The 14,231-nt window shown below is 50.4% G+C and overlaps 1 protein-coding gene across 1 annotated transcript; it reads left to right on the top strand.

Annotated features, from left to right (window-relative positions):
- The first annotated feature begins 2,057 nt into the window (after positions 1 to 2,057).
- LOC129672312 (solute carrier family 22 member 13) lies at positions 2,058 to 13,682 on the top strand. The gene is made up of 10 exons (XM_055601667.1): positions 2,058 to 2,460; positions 10,697 to 10,800; positions 11,036 to 11,190; positions 11,385 to 11,553; positions 11,720 to 11,840; positions 11,927 to 12,021; positions 12,212 to 12,426; positions 12,595 to 12,703; positions 13,136 to 13,351; positions 13,589 to 13,682. Exons 1-10 carry the CDS (start codon positions 2,083 to 2,085, stop codon positions 13,680 to 13,682), a joined length of 1,656 nt encoding a protein of 551 aa, XP_055457642.1. The 5' UTR covers positions 2,058 to 2,082.
- Positions 13,683 to 14,231: the final 549 nt, after the last annotated feature.

The following is a 14,231-nucleotide window of genomic DNA, read 5'->3' as shown; positions in this document are numbered from 1 at the left end:
GGAATGCTAAATTCCTTAGATTGTAATAAACTATAATCCTTGATACCTCATCTGAACCCCAATGTCCTACTGCTAATAAAACCTCGATTCTTTGTGGTACTCAGGTCTACCATCGTCTGCCTGCTGGTTGGTCGGGAGTTTGCACACTGGTGCTCCTCTTCCCCGAGCTGGGGGTGATAAATGAAAAGGAGCCCCTACCAATCCCGGTTGTGGATTCAATAGCTGCCCAGCAGGGCAATTCAAATTCTGCCCCTCTTGGCTGTTGCAAGAATCACAGCAGCTGTTGGGACCGGGACAGCAGGACTAGCTACCTCACTAACTTTGTAGTATCAGCTTTCTTTCCAGTTCATCCAGGACCTCCAGCAGGACCTCAGACAATACTAACTTTCCAATGGCAAATTGACTCGTTGGCAGCAGTCAGCTGGATTAGATCTCCTCACAGCTAAAGAAGGTGGCCTTTGCATCTTCCTCCAGGAGAAATGCTGTTTTTATGTCCACAAGTTGGGTATAGTAAAAGACAAAATCCTAGAACTCCAGACAAATCTACAAAAGTGAAGGGAACAGGTCCAGACCTCTAGCTCTTGGGCCTTTGAGAACCCCATATGGAAATGGATTCTGCCCTTCCTCACACCTCTTCTGTTTGTCTTTATGCTTTTGCTTTTTGCGCTCTGCTTTATTAAGTTCCTCCAACAACAAATGCAAAAATTCTCTAACCAAACCATTAATCAGTTACTCTTATAGGACCTTTCACGTCTTGCATGTCTGAGCCCAACAAAACATTTTCTTAGATTGCTCCGCATGTGCAGGGCATCCTAACACTCACCCTCTTCTCAAAACAAAGCCTCTCAAATGAATTTACAAATTTCTACCATTGAGCCTGGAGTGGGACAGGCCAATTCTTAAAGCTGCTTTCAGGACATCTTTCTTATTTTCCCAGTGAAAAGAACTTGGCTTCCTTAATGGGGTGAATCTCTTCACCAACCACACCATTTAAAGTATGGCCCGACATTAAATGTTCCCCTTTATTTGGCAAGTTTTTAAAACCTTTATACCAGTTTTTGTTCCTAATTTTAATAGTAAACCTACTTGAAAGCAGCCAGCAAATACCTCTGCCATTGCCTAGATACATACTGCCATGAAATTTCCTCTACCGGATTCATCAATTTATTATCTTTGAACTTGGCATCACAGAGTCACAGAACTAATCACAGATTAAAATATAGACTAAAATATAAAAATGTAGACTAAAATATAAAATGTAGGTTAAAATATAAAAAGTCATAGGTTAAGTATACACAGCACTGTATTTGTTTTCTGGAATGTGACAGGCATGGAATCTAGTCTGGTTCCTAGTGCTCTTTTTCCATCAGGGGCCTTGTGAGCACAGCCGTACTCTGCACTCCTTTCAGCACGCTAGTTTTTGGTACCCTTGCTAGAACCATTTGCAAAGCTCTGCTTACAGAAAGACGAGCCCTTCCCACCACCCTCAGCAAAGCCATTGCAAACAAGCGCCCTGCTTCTTACTGCTGTCGGCTCTAGTAAGCTTCCTGGACTGTGACAACAGACCTGACAGCAATCACTAAAAAACAAAAGATTTATTGTGGTTCATAGTTTCAGAGGCCTCCTGGTCTCTAGGCTCTGTTTTTTGTCATCTGGAGGTGACAGCAGACAATATGACAGAAGAGCATGCTGGCGCAAGGCTGCCAGCCCGATAGTATTCTGGAAGTACAGGATAAAGAAAGATGGGAGGGGGGCTGCAGTAGCTCCTCCAAAGGCATGCCTGCAACCTCCACTTCCTCCAGATAAGCCCCACCTTCTCAAGGTTGCATTGCCTCTCAGTAGTACCACTAGGTGAGTACCAAGCCTTCAACAGATAGACCTTTGTTGGGGGGGGTGGTGCATTTAAGTGTCAAATCGTAGCACCTTCTTGGCTGCAGCTAGTAGGAGAGGTGTGATACGCAGAGCTCAGCAAGGCTGAGTTAAACATTAATGTAGCTGTCACCACAGCCCAGAGACACAAGCGCCCCAAAGCCAGGATTCAGACCTGCCTGGTGTTCCTAGACTAAGGAGTGACAAGCAGACATGGCTCAGTTTGCACAGGTCATGGCTGAAGTGGGCGACTTTGGTCGCTTCCAGATACAGTTGACTATCCTGATGGCCATCCCCAATTTCCTGTCTGCGTTCTTCGTGTTTGGTCAGGTCTTCATGGTCCTTGATGAAGCCCACCACTGTTCAGTGTCCTGGGTCAAGAACCACACTCTCAACCTGAGTGCAGCTGAGCAGCTGGCCGTTAGCATACCCAATGACACATCAGGCAGGCCCGAGTCCTGCCTCATGTTCCGGCCACCTCCTGATGGTGCCAGCCTGGAAGACATCCTCAGCCACCGCTTCAATGAGACACAGGCCTGCGACTCAGGCTGGGAGTACCCTGAGAACAGGCCTCTGTCCCTAAAGAATGAGGTAAGATAGTCTGCTGTCTATGTGCCCACTTGTGTGGTTCTGCCAGTGTCTGACCTCGTGCCTTTGATCACCTTCTGTAGCTCTGTCTCTGTCTTTATGCTTGTTCATAGCTATCTGTTGCCTGTTTCCCCATTTCCTGGTCATCCTGTGTTTCTTTCTGTCCTCTGTTTGTTGGCCTATCTCTCATTCTCTCATTTTCTCTGCTTTGCTTTGTCCATCAATGTTTCTTTATTTTGTCTGTCCTTTTGTGGATATTCTGGTACTAAGATACCCATGAACTCTTGACAGAAAAGAGGAAATCTTTTACAGAGAAGAAAAAAAAGGGGAGAGGGGAGCCTGGCTCAGGCAATAGATGGTATGTCTGGGAGCTGAATCCAACTCTGGCATATTAAAATGGGGCCTGGACCACAGAGGCCAGATGGGAAGTATTCTGTGATTCATAACCTCTTTCTGTTGTTGTGTATTTGTTTAATTCCCTTGAAAATAAGGAATGAATAAAAATTAGCAAGAGTTTGGGAGCTGGCTCAGTGGCTGCACGGCTGTAAGTTAAACTGCTCTAGAGACTTCCAAGCCTCTTGATCACAGAAGTGCCTACTGGTCTCCTCCTGTCTAGCGTCTTCTCCTTCCATGTCCTTTGCTTTGTCTTCCTCCATGCCCAATGTAGCTTCCTACTTCTCAGCTTCTTTTTAGGTCTTTTTCTCCCTGCATCTGGGATTCTGGAGGATACTTCAGACCCTGTGACTGTTGTGTGGATAACCAAACATTTGCTTCTATTAGCTCAGTCTCTTAAAAATGCAAGCAGATAAATCAGTTTCTCTTCCAGCTGCCTCCAAGTCCCAGGGGCCTCCAAGAGCATCTTGTGCCAGCTGCTGCCCTTTCCAAGAGGGAAGGAGTGAGGCACACAAGAGTTGGAGGTGCCTTAGCTTAGGCCATCTAGGAAGCTGGTCATGGAACCGGGACTGCTATGCTGGGCCCCTCTGTCCGCTCTGCCTTTCTTGTCAGCAGAGGAGCACGTATGGAGGGTCTAGAGACCTGAGGGAGTGGGTCCTTGAGGCACTCGCTTAACTTCTCTGCTTGCAGGTCTTGATCCCACAGATTAAACATTCACTCCCTTCACCATTTGAAAAAAAAAAAAAAGTTCATTTTTAGAAGCCTTTGCAGACAATGTTTTAACCAAAGTGAAACATTCATGTTTTGGGTGGGACTGTAATCCTTCCAGGTCTGAAGATGTGTCCTTCCTGCCTGGGATTCTCCTCACTTGGTCATCCTGCCCCTCACCCAGGGGAGCTAGGTGGCTCAGGGATACTCCTAATCACGGAATCTTCCTCCTGTGTTTAAAATTATTTTTGTTGATACTTCAATAATTGTGCTATCATTCTGAATTGAAATGCAAATATTTGACATGCAACCCCTGTGAAAATATCATTTGACTCCTAAAGGGGCTGAGGCCCACAGGTTGAGAACCCTGTTCTAGGCCTCTCCATGACTCCCTGGCATCACCTAGTGCTGGGTTCTGGCCTTGTCCTTCCCTCAAAAGTTTGTAATTGTACAGAAGTACTCTGTTCCGTTAGCCAAACAGCAGCATCTGTAAGGCCAGTGGACCTTCCTGGTTGCTCTGACATGACTGTAAGCTTGGCCCACAGGGTGTGCTGGGCTATTACATAATTTCATCCAGCCCAAATGGCGGGGGAGCAGTCAAAGGAGAGGGGTACCCTGTTCTTCATCTTCCAGGATCCCAAGGGTCAGGAAACATGTGGGTCCCTCATAAAGAAATATAGAGTCAATGGACTCGAGCCATTTGCTTCCACCTTCTTGAAGAAAGGAATTGAGGCTCATGGTGCCAGAATATTCCCCCAAATGTTCCCCCAAATGCTGACAGAGAATACGAAGTCCTTTACAGACAAACACAGAAGAAAGCCTGACCAAGGGCAGCAGGCGTGTGTCTGGGAGCCTCAGAGAAGGGAGGGTCAAGGGCTTAGAGTCAGGATGGTATGTTTGCAAAGAGTTGGCACCTCTTTTTGTATGTCCATTAACATTCTTGATAATAATGTGCGAATTTAAAACTTACAAGAGAGAAATCCTGGGTTTAACACCAGCCAATCATTAAAAATTGGAATTTGGGGAACGAGGGAAAGATTATCTGAATCTTTTTAGAAGCTGGAAACCGCAACAATCTCAGTAAGAGGTTTCATACAACTCCTGCCGTGATTTCCATGATACTAGAAAGCCCCATAGAGGTGCCTGGCGCTTCTCCATGTGCTAAACAGACATCTGGGGTCCCCCTGGCTGGTCCCTTCCTTCCCACTCACCAGCCAGGGGCTGGCTCCTTCAGGGGCAGGCCTGCATACCCATTGCCCCCACAGACAAGAGTCTCCCAGAGACCCCTCACCCAGCACCGTTCCTCAGTTTCCTCCAAAGCTTGGGGGATCTTCAGCTGGGTCCTGGAAGGACTACATCCTCACTGTCAGGTTCCAACTCCACGTTAAACTGAGAGGGAACCATGGCTGAAATTATGAGCTCAGCCAGTTTGGTATGTTTTTGTTTTTAAGTTATTATTATTTTATATGTATGGGTGTGTTGCCTGCTCACGTGCCTGGTGCCTGTAGAGGCCAGAAGAGGTTGTCAGTGTCTCCAGAGCTGGAGTTACAGGTAGTTTTGAACTGCCATGTAGGTGCTGGGTGTGCATGTGAATGTGTGTGTGTGTGTGTGTGTGTGTGTGTGTGTGTGTGTGTGTGTGTTGGGGGTGGTTGAAGCATATGTGTGGTCAGATAACAGCTTGAAGGGACCAGGTCTGTTCTTCTACCATGTGAGTCTTGAGGGCTGAACGCAGGTCTTCAAGTCTGGTGGCAAGAGTCTTTACTCCTGAGCTGTCTTGTCATCCCACATTTGGTGTTTGAAAAAGTTCAATCCTTTTCTTCGTTTATCAGTGAAAGAAGTTAGAAATTAACTTCATTTTCCAAAATCTAGGAGCCAGCAGATTTCCTTGAAAGGTAGCCACACGGAACCTCTCGGGAACAGGAGGAGCGAGATGGGGGTCAATACTTTAATGAGTCCATCAAACACTGCTCTGCTCATGGGTGGGCTGGAAGGCACAGTCTAAATGGCATGTGTTATTAAATGACAGCGCCCACCGGGTGTTCTTCTTTCCCCCTGAAATTTCCCTGCTCGCTTAGGATAGATGCACGCACTGGGCCCTTTCATGGGCCTCGGAACGTCTCTGTGTTCGCAGCAGCCAGCTCTGGAGGCATCTCTGACATGATGGCCTTCTGTGTCTTCTTGACATGCTTCTCCACCAGAGGTCAGTCTGGGTCCTCGAAACCAAGAAAACAAAACAATTGGACACTGGCACACCCCCGTTTTTGTGTGTGTGTGTGTGTGTTTTTTTTTTTTTTTACACTTTTGAATGAGCACAGTGATATCATAGAAATAATCCTGTCTTTAGGTACTTAGCAACCACAATTCCTCATCACCCTCTTGTTCTATAGTATCAAAAAGTACAAGATTTCCCAGGCATCATGGCACAAGCCTTTAATCCCAAGCGTTTGAGTGGTAGTGGCAGGCAGAACTCTGTGAGTTCAAGGCCAGCATGGTCTACAAAGTGAGTTCCAGTACAGCCAGGGCTACACAGAGAAACTCTGTCTCAACCCCCACCCCACACACACACCAAAAAAAAAAAAAAAAAAAAAAAGCAAGATTTTATGACTCTTCAGCAATGCTTGGTTGCAAAGATGTCAGAAAGCAGTCACCAGAGGGCCAGCAAGATGGCTGAGCAGGAAAGGTGCTGCTGGCAAGCCTGATGACTTGAGTTCAATTCCTGGAACCCACTTGATAGACAGAACCAATTCCAGAAGTCCTCTGGCCTCCATAAACACGCTATGGCACACGCAAGCAAACGTGCACACACGAACAGGCACACACATACAATAAAGAAATGCGAAGAAGACAATAAACAAGATGCCCTCACGTGGACACTTGTCTCTTGTACGGATGTCAGAAGGTGGTTCCAGTGCTTGAAACAACTGCTTTGACAGTCTGTGTCCTGGTCCCCTGGAAATAGTGACACCATTATCGAGGGATAATAGGTCAGATCAGGCTGTGGACACGACTCTGAGGCATTTTCTGGATTGCTTATTTATGTGAGAGGGCCCAGCTCTCTTTGAGAAAAGCCATTTCTAGGCTGGTTGGCTCCAGCTGTCTGAGGAAGGTAGCCCGAGAGCAAGCAGAGTTGGTGCCGTGATAGGACTGTTACCATGCTGGACCTGAATGTGTTGTTTGGGGGATTGTGGAAGATGTTGGACCTTTGAGTAGAAAAGCAGCCAAGTGCTCAGAGCCGAGTGAGCTATGCTTGGGATCTCGGAAGATAAAAATGTTGAGAGAAATACAAATGGCGGATGTGTGGCCTGTGAGGTTTCAGAGGGAAGGGAAAACTATTAGGGTTGTGTCACATGTTGGATTAAGACTGTAGAAATGACCTTTGCTTTACTGGACAATGGATGCTGGTCAGCTGGGACTGAAAAATCAGCCATGACCAACAGAGACTAACTCTTTAGCACACAGAAGCTGTGGTCCAGGGTGGGTGGGGTGGAGTGGGCGCTGTGTGGCCTCAGCTCCACCTAGGAACTGAGCTTGACAGTTGGTAAGAGTCTCCCATGTGGTTCTGACTTTGAAGGCATGAGAGATGCAGGATTGAGGAGGTCATGAGGAGCAGCTCAAGCCCGAGACCATGTGGGAGTGCTGGAGTCCCTAAAGCGAGTTCAGGAGAGGCCCTTAGTGCAGCTCAGCCTCCTTACAGTGCGGACCCCAGGACTGAAGGGGCCCAGGACCAAAGCTGACACTTGGCCCCGTGAGGTACATTTGGAGCCCTGGCAGAAAGGCCAAGAGAAGACATTGGTGAGAGGGCCCTTTTTAAGGGTCTAGAGGCATGTGATGCCTAGCACAGTTGAGGCATGCCGGCATAAAAGGGTCTGGGAAATAGGAAAGAGCCAGCTCTTAAAGATCTTAGGTGAAGTGCCAAGGAGTTGAAGCTTTCTCCTAGAAACTCAAGAGGGCCATTGAAGGTTAGGGGGGAGGGGAGGGAGATGTGGCGGCCTGTGCTGTAGGCCGCTATGACGGGTCTAAGGCGGAACCACTCACTGTACCTGTTAAAAGCTGGGGAGGGTCGTGACTGGCATAGCAAGTTGGAACCCTCCGTCCCTTGCTGTCTGTCACATGGCACCTGAACCTGAGACTGAGCACCCCTTCCTGAAAGCCTCAGGTGCTGCTCCTGAACAGTGGGAAGCGTCCCCAGGACTGAGGCTGCCAGTTCCGAACCAACTAAGGGCAAATGGTGCTGTGGACCAGGGCTGCCAGACTTGGGAGGGTGTGAGGCTTGCCTTTCCTTCCTGTACAAAGCTCTGTATCCCTCCCCCAACAGCCTTGTAGCAACAGGCCGCTGCCCTGGCATGCTGTGTAGCAGCCACAGGTAGAGACATGTTCTAGATGATCTGATCATATCAGGTCATGGTGGGCTTGGCCTTATTCCCACTTCTGAGCGAATGGAGACCAAGACACAGGCAAATTGGCTAACGGACCTCCAGGGCAGACAAGGCTATTCCGCCCTGACTATGGGGCCTGGCAACAGCAGGCCCCCTGTTTACTTTCATTCATTTTAAGTGATATCTCACACTGAAGCCATCTCTAGTTGCTAGACAAAACCCAAGCTGGAGAGAATGGGAAGCCCAGCAGGTATGCTAGTTCGCCATCCCACACACCCCGCAAGTCCTTCAGAATGAGCTGTTGTCCTTGAGAAGCATGAATACAGCAACTCCTGTACTGGTTAATTTCTTGCTAAGTTGTTTAACCGATGGCCAACTTGCTAGAAGTAAGCTTCAGTCCATTTATTCATTAACCCAGTTCAGCGAACATTCTCTTCGCCTTCGCTTGGTTTAATTTCATGCTTATAGCAATAGACACGCCTCATCTCTGCCTACTGCCTTCTGAGTTTAAACCAAGTCTTTCCAACCTGCCGGAATGCTTTTGGTCAGTTTAGGATATTGCTAATGAAAAGGCAAAGGACAACTCATTTCAGTGTCTTCAGCGTCATGTGTGGCTTTTGTGATTGACAACTTGAGTAGCTTAAGAAACACCCAGCAGGCATGTCTCACTTTTGACATCGTAACACATTGTTGTCTACAGAGTTCACACTTGTGAATCTAATTACAGGGTGAAAATAGCCAGGCACGGTGGTGTACGCCTGCATCCCGGCCCCTCACGCGGATGCCCTGGCGGGCTCCACTCCGCTGGTGCAGATGTATGGCTGTGCTGCTGAAAGGGCCCCGCAGGGTGGGCTCCCACCTAAGCACTGATGCAAGGGACTGCTCCATACAGGACACAGAGCTCCCCCTCGGAGCCACAGCCTGGCAGGGTGGGGCCGGTGTATACACAGTCATCCTCCATGCAGGGACATGTGGGCCCGCACACTCCCACGCTTGGAATTCCGGTGTCAGCACTCTGAAGAATCCTGATAAAAGTGTGGGCATTTGAGGCTGACTGGAAAGCCGTATGCGAAAACTTGGGAAAGGCCAAGTAGCTTACACAGGAAATGGGCTCTGTTTGTCAGGAAGCAGCTATTAGAGTTTTGTCAGCTCTCAAATTTTACATCCTTACTGTATCCATAATTTTACATGGTTTTCTCTATGCCAGAAAAATACTCAACAGTTCTAGGTGTTAAGTAATTAAATCCAAATAGTTTAATGGTATTTTTGCCCTAGCAAGTAGCTGTTGTAGAAATTAATACACAGAGCTTGGCGTTGTGACACATGCCTACAATCCCAGCGCCCAGGAGGTAGAGGCAGGAGGACGAGGCGCTCCAGGTCATCTTGCTTACAATGTGGATACACAGCCTGCCCTACACGACACCCTGCCCCAGCCTAAACGAGAGGCCAATATACAGCGTACGGGCGAGCTTCTAACCCAGAGTCGCAGGGAAGAGGGCGCCGCAGCTGAGGAATTTCCCAGAGCAGATCAACCTGCGGCCCTACCTGTACTGGTGATTGGCGTGGGAGGGCCCAGCCCATGGTGGGTGGGCCGGCTCCTGGGCAGATGGTCTCAGACTGAGGAGGAGCCAGTGAGTACACTGGTAATCAGCCTCCCTCTGGCGGTCCTGCCTCTTCTTTTGCCTTGAGCTCCTCTTTGACTTCCCTCACTGATGGATGATGACCTGGATAGGTAAACCGAATAAACCCTTCTTGCTTTCAGTCATGGTTTTTATCACAGAAGCAGAAAAATAAGAGCAAACAGGAAGAGAAGGTGTTCCAGTAGACGGAAACATACTAACGGACTCTGCCACACAGCAGATGCACCGCTTCCTGGTCCTGCTGCACTGCTGCCCTCAGTTTTGGCTCCATGTAGAATTACACACGTTATTTGCTTTTTACAGAAGCAACTGTCAAACAAGATACTGTGTAAATCTAACATCATTGGAGAGAAAATAGTGTACCCTGTGTTAATTGTGAATTCTTAGGCAAGTTGTGCTATCTGACAGAATCCAGAGATTCCCTGTCTAGTTAAGATAGCTAGATCTTAACTAGCACATGCGGTTGGGGGTTGTTCTAGTGCTGGCCCTCAAAATCTGGTTACACCTACCCTTGTCCTGTGACCCTGCCTAAGACATACCTGTTTGGATGATTAAACAGCCTGTACCTGGGTAGGGCAGGATGGGATAGGCATGGCTAAGTTTCCCGGGGCTCAGGGGAAAGGAGAATTCCAGGGCACAGGCAGAGGACAGGAAGAGAGGAGGAGGGAGGATACCATGATGGGTTAGTGTGGAGAAAAACCACATTGGCGTTAAAAGAGCCCAGATGAAGAATACAAGCAAGAACCATGAGATTAGGGATGAAAGTTCAGGTGAGGAAGGTTAAGGTAAAGGCACTGGATGGGGGCTGGGAGATGGATGGTGAGGGCACTGAGACAGTGTAAGTGAAATATCTGCCCGGCCCAAGGCAAACAAGGTAATTACAACTAACAGGTGTCTGGGTCCTGTTATTTGTGATAGGGGGTTAAAGAATCCCACCGTGACAGTCTTAGGGCTGATAATACACATCATATAACCCAACACTCATTTTTTATTTATGACGACGTGGCACCTACGGTGCTGCTGTGAGCTGCCTTGGCACACGGTGTGTGAGGCATGGGTGCCTGGATGGTAAAGTTGCCGGGGATGCTGCACCGGGTCTTAGATGAATATGTTCTGCCGCAGTTTGACCTGGTGTGTGACAGGAAGAGCCTGAAGAGAACCTCCCAGTCGGTGTTCATGGCTGGACTCCTCGTTGGGGCCCTCGTCTTTGGGCCCATCTGTGACTGGTATGTGCTGCTGACCTACCATCATTTCAGGCAGTTAGTGCTGACTCAGTTATCCCCCTGGAGCCTTCCCAGGGGGCTTCAAGATAAGTCCTCATGCCTCCCTTCCAATGGGACTCCTAGGGGAGGCCTACCTCCTCACCCTGACAAACCGCCCAGGACAGGCTGGCCTGGGTCTCCCTTGATTCAGTCCTGGGAAGGCCCTTCTCCTCACAGACTTGTCTCCCTGTTATGTCAGGATTGGCCGCAGACTGTCCCTCCTGGTACAGCTGCTTCTGGTAGGTACCACAGGCCTGGCCACAGCCTTCGTGCCCAGCTTTGAGCTCTACCTGACCCTGCGCTTTGTCTTGGCGACTGCTGCCGCTGGGTATTTACTAAGCACCAATGCCCTGCGTGAGTATCTGGGCCCGGGAGCCTCTTTGCTCAGAGTCAGAGCCCTGAAACCGCTGGTGGGGATTGCACCTAAAAAGGCCTCAGCAAACTTTTCTGTGGTGAGACTGAGTCACGTCTCTGAGAGGCTGGCATTTTGGAAACACCAGAAGAGGAGCAAGGACATTTGGGCCCAGTCTCAGCCTTGGTTTTCACAGTTTCAGAGTGGGTGGGGCCATCCTGGAGAACACGAGCCATGGTGCTGGCCCAGAGCAGCTTTGCCCTTGGGCAGATGGTATTAGCAGGCCTGGCCTATGGCGTCCGCAACTGGAGACTCCTTCAGATAATCGGCACCACACCAATCTTCCTGCTCTTCTTCTACTTCTGGTGAGGAGACCCTTGCCAGTGACGGGGCCGCCCTAGTTGGGAGTGCTATGGCAGGGTGCTGGGCACAGAGGAGAGCCTGTGGGTGGGAGGCTGAGTGTGGCCTGGAATTCTGGGTGGCTGCACGGAGCTCAAGGCCCCAAGCATCACAGCCATGTGTGGCTGACAGGGTTCTGCCAGAATCTCCAAGGTGGCTCCTCTCCCAAGGAAGGACAGAGGAAGCCAAGCAACTGGTCCAGAAGGCAGCCTCTGTGAACAGGCGGCCACTTCCTCCAGAGCTCCTGAACCAGGTATCTGCAAGCAGGCTCAGGCCTACCCCGCCTCAGGCCAGTCTCCGTGCCTGTGTCCCTGCCACTCACTCTGCCCCTCACTCTAGCTGGTCCTCGAGAAGACAGGCCCCTCGGGGAACGCCTTGGATCTCTTCAGACACCCTCATCTCAGGAAGGTGACTCTGATTCTCATTGCTGTCTGGTAAGTCAGGGACTTGTCCCTCCGTGAGGACAGCCAGAGGGCCACTCACGTTCTGCCGTGTGTCACTGGAGGGGTCCACAGAGGCTGTGGCTGTGACGGTCTGCCCCCAGGTGGGCCTGTGTCTCCTGGGGGGAGCTCATTAAGTCAGGGTGCTCCTCAGCAGTGACTAGGATACTTGGGTACTTTCTAGGTTTGTGGACAGTCTGGTGTATTATGGCCTCAGCTTCCAAGTGGGGGACTTTGGCCTGGATATCTACCTGACACAGCTGATATTTGGAGCAGTGGAAGTGCCTGCCCGTCTTTCCAGCATCCTCTTGATGGAGAAGCTGGGTCGCAAGTGGAGCCAGTTGGGATCTCTGACGCTGGCGGGCGCCGTGTGCATCGTTGTCATCTTCATCCCAGGAGGTACCAGGGTGTTTCTCACCCTCTTCCTGTCTTCCGGGCTAGGCCCATTGCCCACACCCCCTTCAGGACTAAGGGCTTCCCCGGGGCATGGGGCAGAGGGTGAGGCTTTGAGTAGACAGGGAGGTGATGGCGTCCTTCCCTGTGTGTGGCCGGCTCCATTTCCTGCAGATCTTTCCGTGGTGGTCACCGTGCTGGCCGTGGTGGGGAAGTTTGCCTCATCTGCTGCCTTCACCACAACCTACGTGTACACTGCTGAGCTCTTCCCCACCATCATCAGGTAAAAGCCGCCTGGGCGACTTCTGGTCTCCGTCCTGGAGATCTCACACCACTCAATCCCTCTGTCTTCTGCCACCAGCCCCAGAGAGCCTGTGAGCTGCTACAGACCCTAAGCCCTTGGCAGTCTGCTGCCGCTCAGCAAGCTGGCACAGGATGTTGGGGGCCAGATGTGGACACAGGCATGCCCTGGCCTTGTCAGGGCCAGAATGTGGGACAAAAGTGAGAGTGAAGGCGTGGCCCAGGAGAGGAGCACTCAGAAGTGGGAAAGGAGTTTGGGTTCCTAGAGATGACAGGAGAGAGACTGGGAGGGCTTGCTGGTCCAGGAAGCAGGTACCCAGCCAGGCCGAAGATGGCAGAGCCCTGGGCCCTGCGTCTGTGGAGTGAGTGCAGCCTCCTCAGTGGCTAGAGGCTCAGTGTGTGCTGCTTTCCCCAGGCAAACAGGCATGGGCTTGGTGAGCACCTTCTCCAGGGTCGGTGGCATCATCTCGCCTCTGGTGATGCTGCTGGAGCAGTACCACAAGGCGGTCCCCATGCTCATCTTTGGCAGCCTCCCCATCGGGGCAGGCCTCCTATGTGCTCTGCTGCCTGAGACACGGGGCCAGACCCTGAAGGACACCCTCCAGGACCTGGAGCTGGGGCGCCATCCACGGTGAGCACGGACTTTCTGGGCCTCCCATCAGGGTCCCTCTCCCTAGGGCCACGCCTCCCCGTCAGCATTCCACCATCATTGCTTACTACATTACACCATCATGGCGCTCCTTTGGCATCACAGATCTGACTGGCTTTAGAGCACATTTCCCCCACTCTGAGCAGGGAGTGGTCATGTCCTGGGCTGTTCTGAGCACTATGTTTTGGGCAATCACTGACTGTCCTCTGTCCCCTGTAGGTCCCTCAAAACATCACCCCAGAGAAATGGAATGGAGGCCATGGAACAGATTTCCAGTATGAGGGTGGCTGTTGTGAGCAGCTCATACTTCTGACTGTGGTTGCTGAGATCCAGCCCATCAAAAACAGAGGACTGCCCACACCATTTTCTTGTTTGATCAGGATGCATAGCACACAGGATCAGTCCAGCCTTGGCCATGGCCCCAGCTCACCCCTGCAGAGCCTGACGGAAGCATCAGACACAGTCCCCTCCCTCTTCCACATCGCTCACACACAGACTGCACCCCAGCGGCATGACTGAGTTAGGGCTTGGGTCTTCCTTGGTCTTCTCTGACAGTCTCCATGGTTACGGCCTCACTGTTCCTCTCAGTCTGGAATACTGCACTTTCACAAAGACAAACCAACCCCCCCCCCCAAAAAAAAAAAAAAAAAAAAACAACAACAACTTCAGCTCAAACCCAGAGCAGGGCAGCAGGCAGACCAACTGTGGGAGTAGGCTAACAAAGAAAAAAATTTATTTCACGTTTACTTTGAAGATCCTTTTTTCCTGGCTAGTGGCCAGTTTGTGCCTTGCTTATGTGAGGCTGACTAGGGGAAGGGACTGATCAGCTCTTCCTCCACATCACTGTGCTCTGCTGTCCAAG

The sequence above is a fragment of the Psammomys obesus genome, unplaced genomic scaffold (assembly GCF_907164565.1).
Source record: "Psammomys obesus unplaced genomic scaffold, mPsaObe1.curated_primary_1811, whole genome shotgun sequence".
Classification (NCBI taxonomy): domain Eukaryota; kingdom Metazoa; phylum Chordata; class Mammalia; order Rodentia; family Muridae; genus Psammomys; species Psammomys obesus.
The sequence above is the reverse complement of the archived record's forward strand: the minus strand, read 5'-3'. Positions and strand labels throughout refer to the sequence as shown.